General features: G+C 46.3%; 1 protein-coding gene across 5 annotated transcripts in view; it reads left to right on the top strand.

Moving 5' to 3' along the window:
* The window catches only part of PDE4DIP (phosphodiesterase 4D interacting protein), a 361535-nt gene that overhangs the window by 155429 nt on the left and 192107 nt on the right, over positions 1 to 13999 (top strand). For all 5 annotated transcript variants that reach the window (XM_088451272.1, XM_088451273.1, XM_088451271.1 and 2 more), the window contains one exon: positions 8810 to 8947. In XM_088451272.1, the coding sequence (XP_088307398.1) occupies positions 8810 to 8947 (138 nt within the window). The remainder of the gene's footprint in view (positions 1 to 8809; positions 8948 to 13999) is intronic.

Here is a 13999-nt window from a genome sequence, read left to right as displayed (position 1 = left end):
TTCCCGTTCCTCTATCACAACGAGGGACGGGGTATTATTCGTCTCTGTTTCTGGTGCAGAAACCCAATGGTTCTCATCGCCCTATCCTCAACTTGAAGTCTCTGAACAAATTCCTCAGAGTTCCCAAGTTCAGGATGGAAACGTTACGTTCCATCATTCTGGCGCTGGAACCGGGGGATTACATGGTGTCCCTGGACATCCAGGACGCCTACCTCCATGTTCCGATAGCATCTTCACACCAGCGGTATCTGAGGTTCGCTATCCTTCAACACCACTATCAGTTCCGGGCGCTACCCTTTGGTCTCTCCACGGCACCGAGGGTGTTCACGAAGATTATGGCGGTCATGGCCGCACATCTTCGGAACCAGAATGTACGGCTGCTGCCGTATCTGGACGACCTCCTGTTGCTGGCGAGCTCCCCGAAGGTACTGCTTCAACATCTCCACCTGACGATCGCTTGCCTGCAAGCACACGGGTGGTTGATAAATTGGAAAAAGTCCTCCCTGATTCCATCACAGCGGATGGTTCATTTGGGAGCCCTGCTGGATTCGCGTCAGCAAAGGATCTTCCTGACTCCGGAGAAGGTCGCCTCCCTACAGCTGCGGATACACAGTTGCCTGAGCCGTTGCCGCCTGTCGGTCCATTCGGCTATGAGAGTTCTGGGGTCCATGGTGTCGACATTCGACATGGTGGAATTTGCCCAGTTCCATTCCCGGCCCCTGCAGGGGCTGATTCTATCAGAATGGAACGGGTTACCTCACCGGATCCGCTCTCAGGTGCTGGTGTTGTCTCCGGACGTTCGGCAATCTTTGGCTTGGTGGCTTCAGACAGCTCATCTGGTCGAGGGGCGCCCATTTTGGATCCCGGACTGGGTCCTGCTCACGACGGATGCCAGTCTCCGGGGTTGGGGGGCAGTGACCGGCTCTTTGTCGCTTCAGGGTCGTTGGTCAGCGGAGGAAGCACTTCTCCCCATCAACATCCTGGAACTGCGGGCAGTATACAGGGCCCTGCAGTCGTCCGGCCCCGCTCTTCATGGAAGGGCGGTACAGGTGCAGTCCGACAACGCCACCTCAGTGGCGTATATCAACCACCAAGGCGGAACTCGCAGTCAGGCAGCGATGTCGGAGGTGTCTCGTATCCTGACTTGGGCGGAGGGTCACATTCCGGCGATCTCGGCGGTCTTCATCCCCGGAGTCCTCAATTGGGAGGCGGACTTCCTCAGCCGTCACGACGTGCATCCCGGGGAATGGTCGCTTCACCCAGAGGTGTTTCAGCTACTCGTGGACAGGTGGGGACTGCCGGAGCTGGACTTGATGGCCTCCCGTCACAATCACAAGTTGCCCGTTTACGGGTCAAGGACAAGAGACGCAGTCGCAAGTCTGGTGGACGCGCTGTCGGTGAAATGGACGTTTCACCTGGCGTATCTGTTTCCTCCGCTATCCCTGCTTCCTCGGGTTCTGCGGAAATTCAAGCAGGACGGCGGCATGCTCGTGCTGGTAGCTCCGGCGTGGCCCAGACGTCCTTGGTACTCCGATCTCAGGAGCCTCTCCATCGACGCTCCGTACCTTCTTCCTCAGCGTCGGGACCTGTTGTCTCAGGGGCCCTGCCTTTACCCGGATCTGGGTCGGCTGTCTTTGACGGCGTGGCTCTTGAGACAGCCGTCTTGAGGTCTCGGGGCTTCTACAGTTCGGTTATTGGTACCATGCTCAGGGCACGCAAGCCTGCTTCAGCACGGATTTATCACAGAGTGTGGCACACTTACTTTCAGTGGTGTGAGTCCAGACATTATGATCCTCAGGTGTTCCGAGTTTCTAGGATCTTGGAATTTCTTCAGTCAGGATTGGATCTCGGCTTACGCCTTGCATCTCTGAAGGTTCATGTGTCCGCCTTGTCCGTGTGGTTTCAACGGTGGATTGCAATACTACCAGACGTTCACACCTTTTTCCAGGGTGTTCTCAGGATCCAGCCTCCCTTTGTGCCTCCTGTGGCTCTTTGGGACTTGGCGGTGGTGCTACGGGTCCTGCAGGGTCCTCCGTTTGAGCCTCTTGAGGCGGTGGAGCTCAAGTGGCTGACATTTAAGACGGTTTTTCTCCTGGCAATTGCTTCGGCCAGGAGGGTGTCTGAATTGGGGGCGCTTTCCTGTCGCCCTCCTTTCCTGATTTTTCACCAGGTCAGAGCGGTGCTCCGCACTCGTCCTGAGTTTTTGCCCAAAGTGGTCTCGAAGTTCCACATTCTTGTTGTGCCAGCTTTTCAGTCCCCTGATCTTTCAGCTGGTGAGACTTCCTTAGATGTGGTCCGGGCGCTTAGAATTTATGTAGACCGGACGGCTTCGGTTAGGAAGTCTGATTCCTTGTTTATCCTCTTTGGTTTTCACAAGAGGGGTTGGCCTGCCAACAAACAAACGTTAGCCCGTTGGCTTCGTTCCGTTATTTGTGAGGCTTATGCACAAGAGGGTTTACCTGTGCCAGCCTCTGTTAAGGCTCATTCCACTCGTTCTGTGGGTCCCTCTTGGGCTGCTAGACGTGGCGCTTCTGCTGTTCAGCTGTGTAAGGCGGCCACTTGGTCTTCTATTCAAACGTTTTTGAGGTTCTATGCGTTTGACACCTTCGCCTCTCAGGATGCTTCCTTTGGGCGCCGGGTGCTCCTTTCAGCACAGGAGCGTCCCCGCCCTTAGTTGAACTGCTTTGGGACATCCCCAAGGTCAACCCTGTGGACCCCCTATGGACCCTGAAGTAGAAAACAAGAGATATGGTAAGAACTTACCTTTGTTATCTCTGTTTCTACGAAGTCCATAGGGTCCACAGGGCGCCCGCCCTGACGCCCCTGGCTTCAAATGGGCTGTGTGGCTGGTCACCGGTTTTCCGTCTCCTATTGCTGTGAGTATGGTTTCTTGTGTGTTCCAGTCTTCCTTCTCTCTGTTCCATATTCTCCTCCGGCCTAGGCTGCTTACCAACTGAGGTGCCTGTGGCTCGGGGGCGGGGTATAGAGGAGGACCCAAGTGCATCCTGGGAGCTAAAAGCTTAACTGTGTGGTGCCCATGGATCCTGTTCCAGCTATAACCCCAAGGTCAACCCTGTGGACCCTATGGACTTCGTAGAAACAGAGATAACAAAGGTAAGTTCTTACCATATCTCTTGTTTTATGATGGGACTATTTGCTTAATCCACATACAATTGGAGTGTGTTCATTTGGTACAAGAAATACATTTCTTAGACAGTCAAAATCAGGCATTCAGAATATAGACAGCATAGTGTCAACAGGTACAATACAAGTTAGACAACCTAAATGTCAACATGAACTATATGTAGACCAGTGTTTTTCAACCACTGTGCCGTAGCACACTAGTGTGCCGCAAGCGGTTGTCAAGTGTGCCGCGGTGGTCAGCTCAGCGCACTTGTACTGTAGTGTGTTTTATCCTGTGGAGGCCAATGTAGTGTGTTTTATCCTGTGGAGGCCAATGTGTGTGTATATTTTTATGTGGGAGCCAATGTTTATGTATTTTCATTGGTCACGCACACTGCATCGCTGGATAGCGTGCCTTGGTCATTTTAAAATCTTGTGTAGTGTGCCTCCAGTTGAAAAGGTTGAAAATCACTGATGTAGACAGTCAAATAGTAGATGGGTACATAATTTAGACATGGACATAATAGACATTCAATACATAGACAGGTTGAAATGTTGACAGTCAAAATCTAGGAATTTAAAATATAGACAAATCATAATGTCAACAATTAAAATGTAGACACAGTAAAAATGTTCACATTTAAAATATTGACAAATCATAAGGTCTGCAACCAAAATGTTGACACAGTTAAAATGTTGACTTAGGTAAAATTAGAACTAGTGGTACCAGTAAACAGTGAGTCTGTCATGTCAGCCTGCTGAGCCGGCCCTAGGCAAGATTTTGGGTGGTGCCCCCCCCACCCCTCCTGGGATCCTGAAAAGACTTGTGGCCTTACAGAAGGGGTGTGGTCTCGCTGTGCTGTGGCCCCCTTCCCCCAGTTCTGTGCTCCCAGCACCCCTCTCCCAGCACAGATCCCAGCACAGCACCCCCTTCCCAGTAAAGCACCCTACTGAATCAGCCTCTGCCAATGCGCAGAAGCTTATTCTGATCGCGGTAATGGCCACTGTCCCAGTGTGTGCTGTCCCAGAGCCAGACTGGTGCTAACCACTAGCCTCCACCCAGGTGCCCTGATGCCAGCTGTTCCGCCGCTGCCCGCTCACTGTTTGCTGCTGTTGTGCCCAATTGGAGCTGTCAGCTGAGCTCCGATCAGGGACGCTGCCCAGCCAGCAGCAGGTGTCCTGGCCGTACCTGCCCAAAATCTCCGCTGGCTCTAGGCGAGCTTGGATGCCCCTAGGCATTTGTTTAGTTTGCCTATGCATGGGGCCAGCTCTGTCAGACTGATTGCATTTAGCAACTCAGATGATACCACCCTCCATTGTAATGCTAATTGCAATGAAACTGTTGGAACAGGGCATGCTGGCCAATGTAGTTCCACAGCAGCATACAATAATTGCCAATGTCGTAATTGCAGCGGCCGCTAATTTCCTTAACAGTAGTGTTAATTAAATGACAGGAGCAGTAGCATTAATCCCCTGCTTATGCCGGTTATACACTATACAATAATTGGGGCGATCCGCCCAATATCAGTGGCCACCCTGATAATTGCACTGTGTGTGCAGGCGACCGAGGGTCCAGCATGCCCGTCCGATGTGATATTTTGTATGTTAAATGTTGGCCGCATTGGGCAGTGTATGCCCATTTGCTGCCGACAGACAGACACATCCCCTGTTCCTTTCCATGGAAGGAACGGGGAAATGTCTCCTCCCCGGTGGTAGAGCGCAGATATCGGAGCCGATACACGGTGAGATCACTCACCATGTGTGCCCGCGATATCTGCAGGGTGACAGGGATTTTATCTGGCAGTGTATGCTCAGCATTAGTTGCGCCAAATAAATGACAATAAAAGCATGTACACCTGCCTATATTTTGACGCAGGTTACAGTATGTGCAGTGACCTATTTATTTTTGCAGATACTAATCCACTACCAGCTACCAGTCTGTCCCACTAGCTCCTTTTGTCTCTGCTTTACCCTCTCTTGTTAGATTGTAAACTGCTGTTAGTGGAACAATTCTGGGCCTGATTCAGCAGCATTCGCAATTGCAACTACGTACGCAGATCGATCGATTGTTAGCCATTGCGCATGCGTATGCACCGCACGTGCTCGGCTATCGCACTGCGATTATGCATGCAGATAGGAATCCATCGCAGAGTGAGTAACAGGCCGTGAGTGTTTGGGGGTGGTAATGGGGGAGTGGCTGTAGAAACGCAGGCACGTTGTATGGACGTGCATAAATTTGCCACTGAGATTGCATACGCAGCTTGAGAGCCCACTGTGCGTGACGAAACTTGCAGTTTCTGCAACGGGTCAGACCTGCTGTAATTGTGCGTGAGGAGCCGATGTGCTTTGATGTTACCGATGTATAGGCAGGACTGCAAGGTAAGTAATAGCAAAGTTAGTGTCTATTTGATAGCGCAACATATATGGAAAATTGAGTTGGAATTAACTGCAGTACAGTAGAAAAGTATAAATGATTTAATAATATCAGATAGTTATTAAAAATTGACTGCAAGGTAATACGGATGTGAGAAAGCAGCAGTGGGTGTCTCTATGCTGGCAGAGCAGTGGCAGGCATTAGTATATTTTCAAAGCTGCATTGCGTGTGATTACACAGCTGCGATCGCAATCGCAATCCGTGCTGAATCAGGGCTTTTTTTTTTTTTCTTTCTCCTGCCCGCTCGCTAAGCTGTGGGTGCCCACCCACAGCTTGTGCAAGCGGGCTGGAGATGGTCGCGATTATCGAGGCTTGCGAGGAGACCCTGTGGTAGGGTCCCAGATCTCGCAAGCCCGAGTGGACTCCCTGCTCTAATAGAGCTGAAAGCCCACTACTGACATCAGTAGTGATGTCAGTAGGGTCGCCCACAATCAGGCGTTCCTAAGGGAACGCCTGCGTTTGCCTAACCACCCCCTACCCGCCTACAAAACAGGGCGATCTGTCAATCAACATTGACAGCCGCCCCGTCTTGTAGCGAGCCCCGGAGCGACTGAACTTCAGCCGCTCGCTGGGGCTCGCGCATGCGTGCGCCGGAGGTGGCGCATGCACAGGGGGGCAAACATCGACCCGCTTGCGAGCGCTGTGCACTTGCAAACGGGTCTGAATCAGCCCCTCTATCCTTTGTTTCATGCCTTTAGCTTCTCCATCATCCTTGTACTGTTTGTTTCTACGTGATATTTGTGCTGTATAAAATTTTGTTGTTCCTTATAAATAAACAATGATGAAGAAATACGAATTCTCTGAGTGTTTACTAGTTTAACACTACAATCGTTTGTACCATGTCAGACATCCAAATTCTATTAATGGCATTAGTGCAATTAGTTAAATTGCAGCATTGCTCTAAATTGTTTTTAAGCTGATGATAATAGGTTGCTATGGAAGCACATCCCTGTAATACGTCGGATTATGCAGGTTAATTATGTGAAAAAAACATCAGTGATGTGTAAACCAATGCTAACTAAGTACACAGTGTGGGATCTGTCATTTAGTTTGTAAGATGATAACTATGGAGGGGCTCCAGTGGGAGGTGCGGTACCCATCTGTAGGGTACTTGTGTCCATGCAAATATATGATTGTGCCTGGCATGTATGTCTTGTGCTTTCTGTTCTTGCCAGCAGGCGTTGAACTGCTGTGCAGGGAAGGAGAACAGAACAGAACCCTGTTGTGTTGCAGTCAGTGAAAGAAAACAGGGTGACAGGATCACAGTATTTTTCAGGGTAAAAACAATAGTTAACACCTCATCAGATCAGAGTGTAACACTGTTATAAGATTAAATTGAGTGAGCAAAGCAAATTAAGTAAATCTATTAGCAGTGAAGGTATCTGATTCTATAAAAGTCTATGATTCTGGATTTGCCAGCAGTTTACCCTCTATGCATACCACCCAACATTTACCCCTGTTAAAATGGGATAAAACAGGCCACGCCCTTGAACAGCTCAAACTCCGCCCCGATCCCCTAGAATCAAACACTTTGAGTCGGAACTCTGCCCCTTTCACATACTTTGAATTTAGACTGTCCTACAAAAATTGAGACAACTGGGAGGTATGTTCTAAGCGTTGTTTGGTGCAATGTCACATTTGAACATTGTCAGTGTATCCCTTTGGCTTTCCCTGCTTATTGAACAACCATGGATTTCCTGGTCATTACATAGATATTTAGGTATACATATATTAAACGGTGATCACACTAAAATCAGGCATATGCACAAGGGGAAGTGGCAACGTGTCCACGAAGCCACTACACCCTGGTTTGTGACATTTTGGGGGCTTGCCTAGCGATCCGGATGCGCGCCATCATCCATCACCGCTGCTCGATGACACCATCCGAGGGGGTGACACCAAAATAGCAGAGCAGCTCTGCTATTTTGGTGTCACCCCCTCGGATGGTGTCACCTGGTGTGGCCTGCACCCCCTAGTGATGCCACTGCTAGCTTCCATTTTGCAAAGTTTTAAACGTACGTTGATAATGAAATATGGTGAAAAGCAGAAGTTGCTGTAAGAATTCCTTTTGTTAAACTGACATTCTCTGTCAGGAAAAGTTATATATATATATATATATATATATATATATATATATATATATATGTATATATATATATATATATATATATATATATATATATATTCAACAAGAAAAATGTCATCCTTACACCGAAATAGGTGAGTTTCATACATCCAGGACTAAGAACGTTCAATTATATACAGTGTGCACTATATTTATCATTCTTGATGCAACTGTGCCACAGAGAACTTCTTTCCACTCATTTTCTCATAGACAGATGAAACTTGAGCCCTGATTTGGATATCATTGAACTTGTTCCACTGAGAGATCTAAGGTAATAAGGGCCTGATTCAGTGTTGTACACTGACCCTGCTGTAGCTGCGATTTACTCCCACTGGAGCCTTCCTAGCCGTCCCCAACTGCGTACACATACGCAGCATTGGACGCGGGTCAGGCAGGCATAGACTCCTTGAGTCATTGTCACTGTACCTGAGACGCTAGAGCTATGTTATCAGCTCACAGGATCTCAGACACTGCCGGAGACACGCCCCGAAAACAGCCGAAACACACCTCCATTTTAGCCGTCGCTCCCCGTTACCTCCTGTCAATCACTTGCGATTGAATCCATACTGCAACCATAATAGCAATTCAATCACTGCGCGTGCACATTGCGGCTGAGAAGCATTTCTCAGACCACCGATAATAGCTCAATTACTGTAAAAATCGGAATAGTGAATCAGGCCTTATGTTTTATTTTTGAAGTGTCTAATGGGTTTTTAAACAACAATTTGTTTGTACTTTGCGGCCATCTTTGCCTTGCTTAGAATGCATGAGTCCATTAAATAGCCCATTTAATGACAGCAATGGACTAGGCTTAGAAACTTGTCCTGCTTGTGATTTAATAGACAGGAAAGGGATGCCTTATGTTTGTGTGAGCTCAACTTTTTGTTAAATTAAATACTTTGTGCATCATTTCATTTTGGCTATTGATATACTGTATACATGCTCTGTTTGAATACATAATCCAATGGGTACGTTTACTGTGCTTTCACAAGATAAAAGAATGTTTTTATTACATTCATTTTGTCAGTCGCTGATCATTTATAATTACTTGCAAATGCAAATGTAGTACTATGTTGATGAATGTTAATAAAATGCTGTAATCTTTTTTTTTTATTTTTCATTTGCAGAAACTGAATGAGAAAAGGGGCCAGGATGCATTGCAGTTTGATACTGCACTTGAGCAGCAGGCCTACAAGATACAGAAGGCGGAGATGGAGGTTCAAACTCTTCAGGAAAAATTGCAGGAGTCTCAGAACTTTATCAAGGTATGTATAATATCTTTGGTATTCTGTAGTGAGGAATTGCCTATCCCATTTATATTCAGCGGCTATTGCAGCACACGGATACTGGGTATCACTCTGTGCTGTTGATTGATTTTATAAGTGAATACAGGGAACAGGGTAATGCAAATCTACTATAAAAGGCAGATGCAGAGTTGCACGCAAGTTGGCAGCATTGAATGCTTGGAAATAAATGTGGCTCGTTGCCTGCATTCAGAGTTGGCAGCCCTTGTGGATATAGCCATTATCACTATTAGCGTCATCATCGGCCCTATGCCTGGTGAAAGAGATCATGTGAAAGAAGATGAATCTCAGCATATGCACAACTCTGGTAAGCCCACAATTCTGCCTGCACGCCTCTAAAAAATATTTAATGGTCATCATAAATGTGATTATGTTTATTCACCCTTCCACTGATAGATGAGTAGTATCACTGTCTACTCCAGGGGGTACATTTAATAAAGTGAGAGTTTTTAGAAGTGAGTTTTAGAAGAGATGTTGCCCATAGCAACCAATCAGATTCTAGCTATTATCTTCTAGAAGGTGCTAGTTAAATGTTAAGTAGAATCTGATTGGTTGCTATGGGCAACATCTCTTCTAAAACTCACTTCTAAATGCTCTCACTTTAGTAAATTTACCCCCAAGAGTGAGTTAGTATATGTGCATCATGTAACATATTCAAAACTCATCAACCTAATGAACCACATCACATTCCAGACTTGCCATGATCTGTCACTGCTGCTATCATCAATGGCAGGGTAAGGAACACATGGTGCTTATAGACTCTTACTCCGCCTGGTTTGAGATCATTTCCTTAACCTCACCAATACACTAGTTCAGTGGTTCCCAAACTTTCTTGAATGACTGCGCCCTAGAGTATCAGCGTTTTTTTCATGGTAACCCTAGGTCAAAAGTTTTATATTGAGAAATTCAGAAAGAATTATCCTAAAAAATAAAATTGTGCTTACCTGTCATCCTTAGGTTCAGTTTTGTGGTGGTGGACAGGGTTGTGCTTCTGTTTGTCCACATATTTTATGATTGGCAGCTGCCAACACAGGTCTTGTCTATAACATTGGCAATACATAAATAGATTTGGTCCAGTACCACCAACCCATGGCACCTTTGCAAGTGCCCTGAAGCACCCCAGGGTGCCACTAGTCTTTTTCAAAGTCAAGAGGCACCTTATTGTACAGTACGTGCCATATCACAATAGCTTATCACATAAAATTGCATATCGTTTGTGAGAGGGAGTTTAAACCATTAGCCCACACTTGGGACAAGAGTCACATCGCCATCAGCCCCTTGTACCCACAGTCCAATGACCTAGATGAAAGGGCAGCCAAATATCTACTAGAAAAATGTTCACATGATGGCACTAATATATTTGCTACACTACTCAATGTAAAAAATACACCAAGAGATGGCCTGACATCAAAGCACTAGTTACAGCAATTAGTTGAAACACAGATGCAATATAACTAAAAGGTATATAAAATAACTAAAAAGGTGTCTTCGTCCTGGTCAGACTATCCGGATGCAAACCCCATATGAGTATCATAAGCTAGCCACAGTACAAAGAATGTTCACCCTACCAAACAGTTACACAGTCCAAGCCAACAGAACATCTTACAGGCACCATCTGCTAGGTGTGCTTGAGCCTTTCTAATAAACATGCAACTCTACTATAATGTACTCTCCTACCAACTTTACCTCACACAAATCTATAACTGAAGAACCCCAATCCCTACCTTCATACTCTGGAGTATTCTTTAACCCTAAAAGGAAGTTAGATGACTCACCAGAGCACCTTCGGTCAGCAACTACAGTACCACCATCATCACAGTATATGTCAGGGTATCAAGTCCCAACACAAAGTTTCACGACTTTGCATCACTTATGCCTGACCACCACCCTCCTTGTTTGCACCCTTCCCTATTACTGTCCCATTTACTTATTGTTACCTTTATCCTTCTCACATTGGGGGAGATGTAGCAAGCCTGGGGGGGGATATTTACTAAAGCTTCCAACAATGAAAAGTGGTGGTGTTGCCCCTAGTAACCAATCAGATTCTGTCTTCCATCTTCTAAGATGCAATGGAGGAATTAGGAGATGTTGCCCAAAGCAACCAATCAGCGTCTGTCATTTCATAGGCTGTGCTAGAAAATGGACAGTTAAGCTGGGTACACACTGACAGATATATCGCCCATTCCATTGAACGGGTGCTATATCTGTAGTGCATCGGCAGTTGTGTACACCCGATACAGATGTGTACTCATACTTTCTAGCCTTAATACACCATGCAGCGCGACTTGCGGTCCCATACAACTCTTCTAGCGCTGGGCGTCTTTGTCGGGTGCCTTTGCAAGAAATGCATCTACGGTGCAATGCAATGCGACTAGGACGCACCAGGAGAGTGTGCTGATTAATTTTATTATGTGACACTTATTAATCGGTTTGCATCTGAGTCTGTATATGAAGCACAAATGGAACTTGGGATGAAAAAAGCTGTGGCTGCTACATTGTAGCACTTCGTATACAGATTCAGGGACTCAGTCACACACAGATATACAGATGTGTCCACATACATCTAGCCTCCTTGCACGTTAAACATCGAATCTAGTTGCGCCATGCCATGGCGTGACTCGGTAGCGCCGAGAGTCTTTTTGTGCAACTTTTTACCTTCAAATGTGTTTTATTCGCACAGCCGCTGGAACTAATGTAGCATTTCGCATGCAGATGCACCCACGGCCGCACACAGACAATAAGCATGTCGCATATCATTTTAATCAGCAGAAGCTGCATGTGTGTTATATATTGACATCGCTGTGCGAATAAGACGCATTTGAAGATAAAAGTTGCACTAAAAGATGCTCTGCGCTACCGAGTCACATGGGTCTCACGCGTTATGTCTAACGCGATTTATAGCGTACACAGGATCGATGTATGTGGACATATCTGTACAAGTGCCACATATCGAATTAATCAGCACAGTCTGCTGGTGCGTCCTAGTCACATTGCGGCCTAGACGCATTTTCAACAAAAAAAAAGACGCCATAAAGACGCCCGACGCTAGCAGAGTCTCTCAGGACCTGGCGGTCCGAGAGGGGCTTTTTGACGCGACTGCAGCAAAGATGTGTAAGGACACATCTGTATGTCTGTGAAGACATCATTCATAGACATATTTGATCGGCCCTGCAGCACAACAGATGACGATATATCTAGTTTTATCTGGTTTCATATATCGTTTCATCTGGCTGTCTGAATGACAGCCCAATATCTATGCAGTAAAAGTCATTGTATATGATGTCACCAGTGGGAGGTCATATTCAAATAGCTCTGCTAGCAGATATATTGTCTGAATGATTGGTAAGTATATATGCACTTACCAATCATTACTTCGGTCAGCAAGGTGTGTACCCAGATTAAGAAGCTAGTTGGTTGCTTTGTGCAACGTCTCCACCTTATCTCTCTCCAAGGCTTGCTACATCTCCCATTTTCTTGAAAGGAGGTGGGTGTCCTGAAAAAGCTACCAGGAAATGACATCGCCGATACTGGTGAGAGGGGTCAGTGTTCATATTAACAGTCATAACTGTAACTTAGTAAACATGTTTTTTATTACTCCTTCACATTTGTCTTCAGTCTGTGGAGTAGATTTATCTAATCTTGGAGATATATAAAGTGGAGAGGGATTAAAGGGGTTGATATATCAAGCAGTGAAAGAAGTGGAGAAGTTGTTCATGGCAACCAATCATCTTTGAGGAAGAATTTATCAAGTTTTTCTGTAAAAGGGTAGGTAAATGCTGATTGGTTGCTATGGGCAACTGGTCCACGTCTTCACTCTTTTCACTGCTTGATACATCAAACCCATAGTTCCAACAATCAGCTTCTTCTAACTGTCATTTTTTACACACAGCCTGTAATGAAGTAGTCTCTATAGCAATTGTATGTTAGCAGCCACGTCAGGGGTGGAAGTAGAAGCTGCGAATTGGCTCCAGAGTGTCGAAGCTGGATTAGTGGCTGAGACGGAATCAGCGTAAAAATTACCGTGCGCGACGCCATCTTGCGAATGGCAGCTAGACTCCATTTTAGAATTAAGAATCTGCAAGACGCCATTTTGCGACCAGCGCCATTTTACGTTACAACTCACAAGCTAAGTACAGATGGCAATGTTTTTGATAATCTACCAAAAACGACTAGAAATACAGCCCCTGAGAAAAGTAAATAGAATTGACAATACACCAGAATACTGTGAGTGTTTTACATACAAATTGGGAATTCCTGTATATAGACAAGTATAGTTGTGGCAATTGTAATATAACCCAGACTTTGATCTACACAATCGAATTTGTCTGAATCCTAAACAGGTTTTAGTCCCACACCCAGACAGAATGGCCCCAGCTTCACAGCTGGGGGTAACACATTTGCATAGCAGTTTGAAACTGTATGTAAGGAATGAGATATGTGTATGTATGTATGTATATGTGTGTATATATTAGGGGTGAGCCGGTTCGGATTTCTGAAATCCGAACCCCCCCGAGCCCCCCCGATCCGAGTCCGATCCGAGTCAGGCTCGACTTTTCCTGCCTGACTCGGATCTGAAATCGAGGCAAAACGTCATCATCCCGCCTTCCGAGTCTCGCGGGTTTTGGATCCTATATAAAGGTACCCGCGTCGGCGCCATTTTCTCACTCGGCTGTGGACAGTGAAGAGAGAGGGTGGGAGTTAGGGCTGGCTGGGCTGTGTAGTGTAGTGTAGTGTAGTGCTGCTGTTGTCCACTACTTCAAAGTCCATAGGGGCTGGCTGTGTTGTGCTGTGCTGCTGTTGTTAATAGGGGCTGTGTCCACTACTTCAAAGTCCATAGGGGCTGGCTGGACTGTGTTGTGCAGTCAGTTCTCCGTAGGGGCTGTGTCCACTCCAAAGTCCTGTGCAGTGTCTCAGTCCTAAAGGAGTGCTGTAGTGTTGTCCAGGGGGTGCTCTGTCCATCAGGGGTGCTCCCCCCAAGTGCTAAAAAAATAATATATTTTCTGTGTTTGTGAA

This window comes from Taudactylus pleione, unplaced genomic scaffold (assembly GCF_031769625.1).
Source record: "Taudactylus pleione unplaced genomic scaffold, aTauple2 ptg000543l, whole genome shotgun sequence".
Classification (NCBI taxonomy): Eukaryota; Metazoa; Chordata; class Amphibia; order Anura; family Myobatrachidae; genus Taudactylus; species Taudactylus pleione.
This window is presented reverse-complemented; position numbering and strand designations above follow the sequence as displayed.